The sequence below is a fragment of the Carassius auratus genome, unplaced genomic scaffold, assembly GCF_003368295.1.
Source record: "Carassius auratus strain Wakin unplaced genomic scaffold, ASM336829v1 scaf_tig00014308, whole genome shotgun sequence".
Lineage (NCBI taxonomy): Eukaryota > Metazoa > Chordata > Actinopteri > Cypriniformes > Cyprinidae > Carassius > Carassius auratus.
This window is the reverse complement of record NW_020524488.1, coordinates 465,966-479,660: the sequence shown is the minus strand read 5'-3', so window position 1 is coordinate 479,660 and position 13,695 is coordinate 465,966. Positions and strand designations below refer to the sequence as shown.

The 13,695-nt window shown below is 36.9% G+C and overlaps 1 protein-coding gene across 2 annotated transcripts in view; it reads right to left on the bottom strand.

Annotated features, from left to right (window-relative positions):
* LOC113074315 (pro-neuregulin-3, membrane-bound isoform-like) overlaps positions 1-13,695 on the bottom strand; it is a 127,166-nt gene that overhangs the window by 35,838 nt on the left and 77,633 nt on the right. For both annotated transcript variants that reach the window (XM_026247114.1, XM_026247115.1), the window contains exon 2: positions 10,067-10,199. In XM_026247114.1, the coding sequence (XP_026102899.1) occupies positions 10,067-10,199 (133 nt within the window). The remainder of the gene's footprint in view (positions 1-10,066; positions 10,200-13,695) is intronic.

Here is a 13,695-nt window from a genome sequence, read left to right as displayed (position 1 = left end):
CAACTATCTGGGTTTTACACACTGGGGTGATTTTAGAGAAGCTCTACTGTACTGAACGGGAAATATTACCTCAGCGACTTCTGTAAAAGGAAGAATGCTCACCTATAAATGTTTACAGAGCACACAGGGCCATGCAGATTTATTGTGAGAATAACAGGCTTCTGTGTTCAAGACATACTGCCTATCCTGAATCGATCCCCACCTTACCTCTCCATAATGGGAGACACTGTTGCTAATAGGCTGTAATAAAGTCGGTAGCACTACTAAAATCTCTGCATTTAGCCTCTTCACGTCGATACGGCATCTTGATATAATTCAGCATTAATGGTCGCCTGTGGATCAAGACCTGTGAAAACAAAAGCTCCTGACTTTAAATGAGGGGTAAGTGGTTTCTGCTAGCCAATGTTGACCAAAACAAACATACCTATACCCCAAAAGGGTCTCGCCCCTATTTATGTAGATTTCTCCGCCCCACACAAATGTACGCAATGTACGCAGGCAATGATTAGTTCTGTGAAACAAAGCAAAACCAATGTTACACTATGGTCTACACCAGCGGCTCTTCTCTTACACACCCGATTAAAAAAAAACAGCTCGTTAGAAGAGTGCTAAGTGAATGAACTGTCTTCCGACTGACATGATCTCTACACAGTGTTCACTGCTCCCTACGCCCTGAGCAGGGGAAATCCATTGAAGTTTACTTCACTTCGGAACATTCAATCATGGAATTGCGCTGCGCTGCTGCCTGCAGCGTCTTCACACACAGACAAAACTTACTAGAGAAGTGTGACATAATATACCTCTTTAAATAAAGAATTTAAATTCTCGTCGTGCACACTTTAATGCCATTTGAATGGAATATACACGCTTACTTCGAAATGGAATTATGGTGAACAGGCTATCTGGTGATGTCCACTTCGCAGGGCACATATGGTCAAATAGAGCAGATGTCTGAAGTGATAAGAGAAACGTATGAAATATGCAGAGCGGGGGGGCTGAGCTGGAGTTGAAAATCTCTGGTCTACACTGGATGCGGCACGACACAACAAATCCCCGACAAAAAACTGCTGCTGTACTCTATTTATGACATAATATGACACAAATTTAAAATGATTTTCAACGGTCACTTTGACATGTCCAGTGTACTAGACACGGACAGACTTTAGCTGTTGCGGTGCAGACATGGTGTTACTCACCTATCGAAAAGAAAAAAAGCAACCTTGGTGTCTGATTGCAGGCCTTACGCTCCTTGAGTTCTCTCCAGCGCTGGAAAGCGATATTTACACGGATCCCAATTCTTGCCTTATGCCTTCTTTTATTTTACAGATGTATTATTCTTTTTTTCTCTTTTTTTTTGTCATCTATATATTTATGTCGCTTACCCCACCTTTAAGGCCAGCATAAACATGCTTTTACAAGCGTATATTAACTATGACAAGCCATTAAAGGGGTAAAAAAAATCCCCAAGCGAGTGAAAAGTGCAACCCGTTTGCCCCTCCCTTCTCAAAAACACACCCAGAACTGGGATTTAAAGCACTGGATGATCCATAATTTTGCTTGGGCCGAAGCGTTAAATACTTAGCATTTCTGAATAATAGCGAGGAAAACTCAGCACCATCATTTGTTTATTGTGTCCCCTGGAGAATTTTTGGTAGATGGGTATGGGAAAAAAATAATTAGCATTTTCTCTTGTTCTATCTATAACCTTCTCTTGTTTTAGATTAATGTAACATGTTCAATTATGGTCTCTGTGTGCCAACGGCTGTTTCCCTTTGTTCAAATTGCAAATGCATGGGATTATGGTTACTTTCTATAACACTTGAGTTCTGAACAATGAATTGTTCATTTAAATTATATACAAGCGGCTCTGGAGTCTTAGACACATAAAGATTTTACATGCCTAATGCAGTCATCTGCCTTCGCAGCACTGTTTTAACTGGGCCAATGAGAGAAATAAACAAAAACACATTCAAGGATTTTGGGGATAAACAGTAATTTTTCAGAAGACCCTAATTTAACTACCTGCTACAGCAGAACAAACACAGAAACAAACAGTCCCTTTGCTCTCAATGAAATGGTTGATTCCAGGTTCATTGCCAGTCAAGAATATAGCTTTTTTTCTCTCTCTGGCTAAAACCATTGGAGTATCACAGCTCTAATGTCTCCTCTCTCTCACTTCACTGAAAAACTCATTGAGCTACTCAGAAATTTGAGCCCTTTTTGCTCCAAAGCACACATTAGGCTGAACAGTTCATTACCAAATAGAAATTGATGCTGCCTCTGTCACTTGCAGCAAAGCTTTCAAGACAAAAAAAAAAGAGGATAACATTCTTTTTTTCTCTCTGGCAGGAGGGAAGAGAAAAAAGAGAAAAGAATGGGATGAGAAACAGAAAACATATGGTTTGCGTTAGAAGTTGATGAGACTCATTTGTTTCTGGAATACATTGTCTACAAACCTGATTCTTCAGAGGCAGCCTGGACTTCAGACATTGTCAGGTTTAGTAGGGAGACCGTACGGGTGCGTTCTGCAAGAGCTACAACGATGTAACAATCACAAGTGATAATTCAGGCAAAATAAGATTGCCTCTCATCTTGTCTCCCTTGCATACTTTGATTTGCAAGAGGAAATGAGAAACAAGTCCAATCTGGTCTCATAGACATTGCGAGGCTTGACGTATCACTCCTCAGTCTTATTCATGAGCATCCTTTCTCTCACTTTCTTCAAAATTTCTAAAAACACACAATGTTGGCAGTGACAAATCTGCCAATCATGTGATGAGAGATCATATCGCACTGTAAATATATACAAGGTGTCATTCATAAACACAGATGATGTACAATCTGGAACACGGCAAATTTCTGAAAGATCAGACAATAATGTATTATTATGACCCTTATATTTGTTATGTGCATAAAGACAAACATCTTGGCATGAAGAATGACTTCATATTTAATAACTACCAAGTAAAAGAACAACATATTCTGTAGGCTGATTATTCAGCGTGCATAAAAAACAAGAAATATATAAAAACATTTCTTATATGCATTATTATTATATACATATATAATACATTATTTTAAATTACATATACATTATCTTATATTTACATCCTGTTGTAGAATAATGCATATACAAATCTGTTTTGTCATTGCAGCTGCTACAGATACACAAAAATAATGGCTCGAATGCATATCCCTATCTGACATGAGGATTTTTACCATAAAGATGGCAGCTTATTTGAGACACGTACATGCATACACGACAGCAAGACAGACAGTTGCCACAGGAAATGAAATAGGTGAATGGGATTCATCACAGAGGATGCTCTCTTCATCAATCCTCTTATCTGCCCTTGAACCTAAATTGTGGTCTTTGTTCAAATAGGCTAATGTGAAAACACAACTTCCTCTTTACTTTGATTATTTATAGCCAACACACTCTGCTTCTCAGACTGCAGTTCTGCCTCACACATTCTGCCTGGGTTTGGGCACCAAGCAGGCTCGTTTGCATATATTTGCATGTAATTAGCACATCAAACCTTCTAACTTGAAAGAGACTCCTTGTCAAAAAGTATTTTGCATCTCCCTCTTCTCTCCACCTCTCTCTCTCTCTCTCTCTCTCTCTCTCTCTCTTCTGCTTCTCAATCTTAGCCTCTTTTATAAATGTCTGATTAGAAGAACAATTATATATAAGTTAAACCTCCCTGAACCTTGGGAATTATAACAGAGTTTGGATATTTGTTTCTGTGACTTGGTATTCAATAGAAATTCTCACTGTGTGTGTGTGTATGCAAAAAGATTTAATGTATGCAAAGTTCATGTCACTTTGCTTCCACTGTATGTGCTGATTGTTGATTTTTCACCAATTAAGGAAGTCACTGAGATGATGAGACTGCACCACTGACTCACCATTGAGTGCACTAAATTAATTAGAGTTAACAATGATGTCGACATGCCTCAGTCAAGCCTTTGAGTCACAAATAAAACATGCATTGAGCCATAAAACAAGTGCTCAAACAATTAATGGACTTGCAGTCATCTGCAGAACTTTTAGTGTAGTACAAACTTACGGTTTTAGAAACAGTGCTCCATAATGTTGCTCACAGTTCTGTCATTTTTTCTAGTAAACCACTGAGACACGTCAGTCCCCTGAGTGTTACAAGATTGTATGTGTAATGTTAAGTAACACGTAAGGAAAGTGGAAAGTGTTTCTGTAGCTCAAATGCATAGCATTAGCAACAAGGTTGTGGCTTGGGATCCCATTGAAATGCATGAGCTGATAAAATGTATGGTTGTAACAAAGGCTAGGTTGTAAAACCATCAGTTAAACCACTTAGAAAACCATCCTCCTGAGGTGAGCTTGTGTACAAAAAGAACATAATTAAAAGATTCTTGTTTAATTTGAACCTTACATAAAACATGCCTTAAAACTTTCACTTAAATGTTTAACTTTTTCTTTCAAATAAATGTTAGAACTTTTTTAAGTAATTCATATTTTGTTGAGCAAGGATATATATATATATATATATATATATATATATATATATATATATATATATATATATATATATATATATATATATATATATATATATATAAATGTGTCTATTAACTACATGCATGTAAATCTGAAATATTGATTATTACTGTATATGCCTATTCCAATCTGTCATCTGCAGAGGTTTTAAAACACATTAGCTTCTCTTCATTTACACACCGTTGTCATGTGTGCCTAAGGTCGCCAATCCCCAATATAGCTCAGTTTATTAATGAAGTGTTTGTTTTATCGTAGACTGTTGTTTTATGCATCTTAGTTTTCCAACATCTATCTCAGTATGAATCCTGTTTAAATAGACACACACTGCTTGTTTGAAGGGAAAATGGAACGGTTCAGTGGGACAGTTCTTTTCCTAGGAAGCATCTGGAACAACTGCCATTGGTTTCTGCATTTAATGTAGTAACAACAATAAAACACTATGTAAAATGTAGTTATATTCTGTAATGTCATGTTATCCCAGTTCAACCATTTCTGTCCAGATAATCAGACTGTACCTCACAAGGCAGAGGTGTCCACTTTATGGGCCACCCATGGCTAAAGCACTGCATTGAATACTGCTTTATTGCGTGTTGTAAAATACATGCAGACCAAGTTGTTGCTTGGTGTGGAGAGGTGGCAGGGTTGGGGTCTCGGCACTCCACAGCATCAAAGCCGACCTCCTTCACCCGGGGGCTCTTAAAGGCCTGCTCGATGGTGCCCATCTGATGTGATTATTGAATGTTTATTCCCCTTTTCTCTCATTGTTAGTGCACTTAGAATGATTAATTACGCCAAGCTCTCTTGCTGACATCTCGTCTCACTCGGGGGAGAAAAACATGCTCTCCTTGCTCCTTCCCCTGTCTCTTTCTATCACTCGCTCCCTCAGTCCTCTCCATTCAAATCAAATTCAATTCAGAGAGCACTCCATCTGCCATCACGACCACTATATAATAACAACTACAGCAACAGTAAAACAGACAACAAATAAATAAGAATGCTCATAAATTGAAGGAATAGTTAAAGTACGGTTTAACCTAGACTACTCAGTAAAACATCATAAGATTTTATGTGGGCAGCATTTTACAACCTTCCTGTCTCTTTCTATACCCCTCCGTCCATCTCTTTTCTAAACCCTCTATCTTTGTCTCAGCTTTCTCAATCTGATACAAAGCTGCTGAGTTTGACATTCAATGGGGTATCAAATCACTAGACCACCACTTATCTTACATCTGCGGTGTGAAATTCTTGACACATGAAAAGCCATTTTATCCAAACAAACCTGTGTCTGTTTAAACATGCATGCTTCAGTTAAAATGCTTTGAACTGTCGGGCCACTATGTAAGTGATTCATTTCAACAACTACAATAAAGCATCCGCAGATGTTCATCCTTTAAACCAACTGAGTAGCCAAAAAGGAAGGACAGTACCAGCAGGTGTGCTGTCTGCATTCAGTTTTAGCCACCGAACTGCTGCCACCTGACATGCTGTTCGTGAGCCAACAGAATTTGTTTGTGATCTGTGCCATTATCTTGACAAATCTGTTTTTAACTGCTTACCTATAAACTATAAAGTACATGTGCCAGTTTTTGGGAATGCAGTCCTCTGTGGTAATGAACATGCAATCTTTTGATATCATGGGCAATTAAAAATTCAGTGTACCCTATTATTCAAATTGTTTAAATGATCTATCTAATGGTTGAAATTTATAACATTGTGTGTAAACTGAAAATGCAAATACACTCTCTGAAGGTCATTGACATTAATTCATATTAGGTCATATAAGGTCATTAATTCATATTAAATGGAAATCTAACAATATTTACATGCTTTCAAACAGCCTTTTAGATTTTCATTTTTAGATTGCTCTTAGCTGTTTGCTATGGTGTTTATGAAGCAGCGCCAAGAAATGACCCCCCCCCCCCCCCCCAAAAAAAAAAAAACAGAAAAAACATCTGTTTTACACTTCATCTGCAATTCAACACCATAATTGTTTCAGCAATTATCATGATATGAAAATTAGGGTAACATTTTGGTTGCACTTTATTTTACAGTACGTGTACTAACATGTACTTATAGTGTACCTACAGTGTATTTATCTAAGAAAGTTCTGGTAACACAAGGTAACTACAATGGGGTAGGGTTAGGTTTAGAGGTAGGTTCAGGGTTAGTACCTAGTTATTACATAGTTATTGTAATTACTATAATAAGTACATAGTATGTACACGAGGAACAGGACTGTAAAATAAAGTGCTACCAACACTTTATTTTGAAGTTTTATTGTTACATTACATGTACTTACTATAGTAATAACTGTAATAAATACTGCGGTAATAAATTATTCATACTTATTTGCAACTAACCCTAAAATAAACTCTAATCTTAACCCTGTAGTAAGTACATGTTGTTTATTAATATTACTCAGTAATGCATAACTTTAACAAGGACACATTCAAATAAGTGTAACCAAAAGTTTATATTAACATTTGCCTACCATAAACTTAAGCACAAAAACTTGTGTCTTTTCCCCCCATTTAATCCATACAGTCTCTGCTGTAGCTGAGACAATGCTAAGGTAGTATGTGTAGGATGTGTATATTCTTGATTGAAATTTAGTTTATTTATGCATGCCATAATTATATAGTCTTACTTAGTTAACATCCGTCAGATGTTATTTGGGCATTAAAGAGGGTACAAGCACGGCGAGTCCTCCCTAAAGCCAGCGAAAGGGAGGAGAGACAGCTTCCTGGATTAACACTGTGTGTCGAGATCTGACAGCTTAATCGCCACTGCTTCCTCTGAGAAGAGAGAGCTTGATAAGAAACTTGAAAAAGAGCATATCGTCATCATTAATATGATTCATTTTGTCAAGTCATATCCCTTAATACCCCTACAAAGGTTTCCGAGATCCTGCTCCTGCATTAGACATCTATGTCTTTATCATTTGTCTTCAGTGAAGTGCATCGAACAATCCCTCCTGTCAGATTTTCCTTGGTGTGAAATAGACACATGCTGTTTATTAATCCTAACACTGTAATTTCAATTCTAGCTCTCTTTCTGCCATCCTTCTAGATATTTACAGGCAAATACCTGTGATGAAATAATACAGCATGTTTTAAAATGTAATTAACGGATACAAAAGTATATCACATTTACTTATTATGAACGTCTAATATTATGAGAAACCTGGCCCTGTTCAATTTATAAGTGCAATAAAGGTGATGGAAAACAATTCCCAATTGCACAGACGACTGATATTGGAGGCACCCTCTCTGTGCCATGAACATTAAATTATAAATATTTTATATTACTGCCATATTTGGACACAGCTCTTTATTATCTGTGTGCGTATTATGAACACCAAAGATCTTTTACCATGGCAATGACTGGGAACAACAATCCCATTAGTGGGATTGATAAAAGGCCAAATGGAAAAAAAAGATAAAAGAGAAATAAAGGAGAGAAATAACTGCCATAATAGGGGTAAAACCTCTGATTACATTTACTGCATGGTGCTCTACTGAACATTAGCCTGAGCTGAGCCTTTAGCCTGAGGTAGCGGTATTTATTAAAACACACACACACACACACACACACACACAAACACACACACACACACACACACACACACACGCACACACACACACACACACACACACACACACACACACACACACACACACTTAAAAAAACATGATTACATTTAAGTGATAAAGAGGAGCAGGCAGGTCTGTCAGATGAAAAAGAGGTTGGGGAGCAAAAAGAACCTCTGATGGGGCATAACACTAAATGTATATTCATTAACATCTGCAAGTTCTCGTTGCATGGCTCATGGCAAAGCACTCTTAGATTTACAGCCAGAGTGTAGGAATTACAGTATCATGTTTCTGCATCTGATCTGGTTCCTTAACATTTAATGATTCTTTAAGCAGTTTAAAGAAAAAAAAATTGGGGGGAAAAAACACAGATCAAATGCCAAACAAGTACAACAATTCTTGCTAAATGTTCGTTTAAACAGACTTATTTAAAACACAATATGCAGTAATATTTTTTTATTTAACTGGACTGGCACATTGGATGACAACTGAGCTAGATTATTAGATTATTATCAATAATGACATCTCCGCCTTTTGAAAATAATTGAAAATTTTGCAGCAATGGCAGTTATTGAACTAAACTGAAACAAAGGTAATCTACACTGATCTGAACAATGACACCTTTATATTCTGTAGACCTGCTTTGGAATGCTTTGAAACAATCTGTATTGCACAGTATAACGTGATAAATACATAAATATGCATGGACCTAAGTTTTTTTTTTTCACTGTTTTTTTAGAGGCACCAGAAATGCAATACAATAATTGACCTTCACAATATAGTACACAGATATACTATCTCATTAAGTGTTGACATTAACGAACAGTGGATCAATGACTTCCATTTAAGTCTCATACTTAGTTGTAAGCTGTATGCGTTCGATTCACTAATAAAAAAATCAAACAATTTATTAGAATCAGCTGTTCAGCAAATGGACTACAATAACTGCACAAAATGTCACAAAATTTACTAAAAAGGACTGTCTCAAGTGTCAGTCAGAGTTCAGAAATTGGACTACACTGGCTGAGCTGTACTGTTTGTTTTTGATACCAGAGAAAACAGCCGACTCAATAGCATCATTTGTTCAGGAGTTGGACTGCTCTGGTTGCACTAAATGTTTCTGATTCTACAAAAAGATCAGACAGACTCAGAATTATTTGTTCAGAAACAGGACTAGACTGGATTAGCTATATGTTTTTGATTCACAGAAAAGAAACCACTTAGTAGCATTGCGTTATGTCTTTGATTCACTAAAAAGAACCGTTTCAATAGATTAATTCATTCAGAAATCGTAAAACACTGACTGAGCTGTAGGTTTTTGATAAAAAATAAAATAAAATAATAAAAGTAGCTCTTAAGAGATGTTCTTTTTACGAATTGATAACACTGATTGTGTTGTAGATTTAGTATCCGTACTGTGGAACCATTTTGTCATATTGCATTACTTTTAGTGGCCATTCACACTAAATGTGTTTTTTTTTTATTTTTGGCATTCCACTCATGACTGCTTTTCCATTGTTTTTCTATCTAAACATGTATTTATTATGGTATCAGTGGAAGCATGCACATGCAAGAACCATTAACAGAACAGCATTCGTATTTTTGGCATTATTTCAACCAGTTCTCAACCTTATTCACAGCCCATGTGCCAAGATTTCCAAAATAGACCACATCGTTCAGCAAGACTTCTCATTTCATCTCACATCATTGGAGTAATCTGCACTCTATTTTAGTGATTTTAAGCATACATTAAGCCAATCCAGCACAGACCGTCTTAGTTTTCTTGGCATTTCCCCACGGATTAGTAAAAAAGGGTAATAGCTACTCTGTAAGAACCATAAAAAATTATATCTTAGGGGTTTGTCAGTGTTTTTGAAGAAATGGTGAAAAAAAAAAAAAAAACTTTTATCTGACACACACAAACACATAGGCTCACCTGCAGTGTCTGTGTACACCTGCCACTGTTTCAATGATGAAGCACTCTCCCTCATTCAAACAGAAGGCCATCTCCTGACTGTCTTGGCACGGCTTGAAGAACTCCGAACGTACAGTGGAGGTTGTGGGGGCAACTGTATGTGAAAGAAACGCGGGAAGGGGGCAGAAAGAAATTAATCAAGATTAAATATGTTTAATCAAATGAATCAAACACCAATAATCCATGCATTTCCATAATGTCCATTCCAGTGAGCAAATTACATCTGAGTGATTTCTCAATATTATGACATGAATGGTGTTAATTGAATCACAAGTAGTACTACGATGGTTTCACAATTACTCCACTAATTTCAAATGAGCTCATGTGAGGACCAGAAAATGTTCTAGAATTATACAGCTTTATAAGGTATGAGGGTTTAATGACACAGGCCATCAGAGATAATAAACCTCACACAATAAGCTACGACAGGGATTTTTCAAATGTTTTATGGGACTAACTGCATGTGTGTGTGTGTGTGTGTGTCTGAAATATATGTATAACAAAATAATTATATTGTGCAATATACTATTATATTTAGTTGGTACTGTATTTTTTTCGACCCAACATTAGGGTACTCATATTTACTCATGCATTCATGTAAGATTAGATGTATTACCTTACAGCTATGGCTGTCAATAGCATAAAATGAATAAGTAAAATGAATTATAATAAAATATATACTCATATAAGTAATTATGAGAATAGTTATGTATAATGTGTTTATTATTTACTAAATAAAAATACTTATGACTGAGACCCAGTTTGATAAATCCTTAGCTACATGTCTATTTATTCTAATAAGGTATTGCACCATAAATTTTATAAAGGCAATAATCAAGCAAGCTGAAACAATGTCCCCTCTCCCTCTTATATGAAGCTTTGAGAATTCTGATTCAGTTCAGAGAAACAGTTTGTTCTGATTACCCTCTTATATATATATACCTGCTTTATCAAAGAATAATATGTAACATTTAACAAGATGTGGACCACAACGCATTGTCTGTTTAATATATTTAATTAGTGCCATTTATGAATGTAAATAACACGCTTAACCAAGACTGAAGCATAATGAATCATGCATGCTGGTCAAAACTAAATAGCCTGCATTAACACCTTCCCGTTGTTGTGATGATTCACATATCACAGTTGTTTATATAAGACTGCTGGCACCTTTTAATCTGGATCAGAACAGGGTTAGTCTGAAGAATCCGGTTCCTCTGACCCTTCCTTGCTTTCTTGACTTCAACATCTGCTGTGTTGTTTGCAGTCACTCTAAACACAAAACCCAGGCCTGCAGCACCTGGTACATTTTTACGCCGTCATACCACCACAAACCATGTCCATAAGCAGAAAACAATGCACTGAAAGCATGCACACACATAATCTCCCAGGCATCTGCCACTAGATGAAATAAAGCAGAGATGCTCATAAGAACCCACCGCCCGCTCGAGAGCTGCATCTGTAGTCTGCAGCTGCCAGCAGAGGAGGCAGTGCAAGAATGCACCCTGTTCAAAAACAAGGCAATCCAAATAGCACCAGACACCTGCAGTAACACAGGAAAGGTCAAATCAATCTGTTGTTCTCACGTATTGATGGATAAATCTCAGGTCGGTGGTGCAGAAGACGATGACGGATTAGAAAATTGTTGCAACAAGAAAAAGAGAACAAAGATGCTTTGTTCATTTGAGAAAGCTGGGATGGATGACTCCATTACGTGGAGTCACACGGTAGCCAAAAGCAACTGCTTTGCACCATAAACAGTACAAATTAAAAGCGACAAATGCCTTATCCTTGCCCTCAGACAGCAACCGACTGGATTTTTCATATCCTCTTGTTCAAGTGTCCATAGAAACGGGGGGTTTTATTACTCATACATAAAGCATCTAAGAAGCATTGATCAAATGACCATTGATCTGCACATTTTGTTGTTAAAACGGAGGATTCTTTTGGGTAGATTATTAGTATTGTTTTTCTCCAGAGTGGTATTTCAGACCTGACTGGTGTACTGCTGCTATCTGGCTAGTCGATGCGCAATCAGCAGTGTTTACTGTGTGACCCAGGGCTACTTATGGACTGATCTCTAACCACTACAGCTCTAATATAGGTGCTCATAAAATCTGCCATATTGAGCCCATCCGCAGGCGAGGACTGGCAGAACATGCAATAATCATTACACAGGACTATATTAAAAGGAAAAAAATCCTGTATAATAAACACATGATCTCAAGGGGGAGGCGGAAGTGCTTTATGAATTAATGAACATTGCAATCAATGCTCTGGGATTCAGAAGCGCTATTAGTGATCAGCTTCATTTTAGAAGTGATCATTGATGAGTTTATTAAATCAAAGGTGCCAAACGCCTGCAGAGACAGAACTGAGGCATAGCACCCACAATGCATGCTTTATTCTTTATTCCTGACAGGTTATTGAAGCAGAGCAGAAACTGAGAGCACGTGGGCGGCGACCCCCAATACCTAGCCTAATTAAGTCTGTAGGGAGGTAACGATCTCCTCTTCCCACAATGGGCTTTGCTTGTAAAGAGAAACTTTTACAAATGTGAAAAAATGTAATGCCGGCAGATATAGTACAAAGAAATGAATAAAGATGACAGAGCAGGTTCTCTGAGTTTGCCATCACCAGTTGAGGCCATCAGTGGAAAAATGAGCGCATTCACACAGTGCACCTGTGCGTTGGGACTCGAGAGCGATCTCTGCACATCAGACACTATGGTTTCATGGGCAGCCAGCTCAAGCATAACATGATAATTGCTCAGCTTCTGGTTATTTAGTGATAAATCCTCCCCTCTTGTTATTACCAAAATGGTTTGTCATAACATTTGATTCATCCCAGTTGCTTTAAAATTGGCTTTTTTTCTTTTTCTTTTTTTTTTTCTTTTTCTGGAAGGCAATCCACACAAGTAAGTCCCTTGATAAGGTGCATGAAGCAGTATTGCAGCAGTTCAGAATTAAATCAGAAATCCCTGTGGTTTATTTGTCTTAATAGATGGAAATAAGCTAATGGACAAAAATAACATATCCATCCTTCATGCATGCTGAAAAAGCTAAATAAATGAATAAATTCTGCAGTGAAAATAGTTCTCAGTGTAGTCTGGGAGACTATGGTCAATTTTAACACAAGATTATTATAATAATTGTTTTTTCTTCTAAAGTTTTGATGCTTTTGAGTTTAAATACGTTTCTTCTTTACAGATAGGATGTTGGTTAAAAGTTGCAAACACTGTAGCTGGCAGCTACCATAGAGTCAGGGAAAATGCAACAACACTAGTTTTAAAGGAAAAATTAAATGACAAAATTGAAAATGCTACTGTTTATAACTAAGTCTTCATAATGCACGATTAACATCTTTTCATTAAAACTATAAATAGTACTGTTCTACTTAACTAAACAACTACTTTTAGTAAAAAAAAAAAAAAAAAAAACACTTTTTAAAATAATAATTACCTAGGTCCAATTATGGTGGTACAAGTTATTTCTGACAGCTAAAAGAATTTGTGCCTATAAAGGATAGAACTGTTCAGTATTATGGTAAGAATTAATGCGGTATGATATTAGTACTCTGACGTGTGCTCT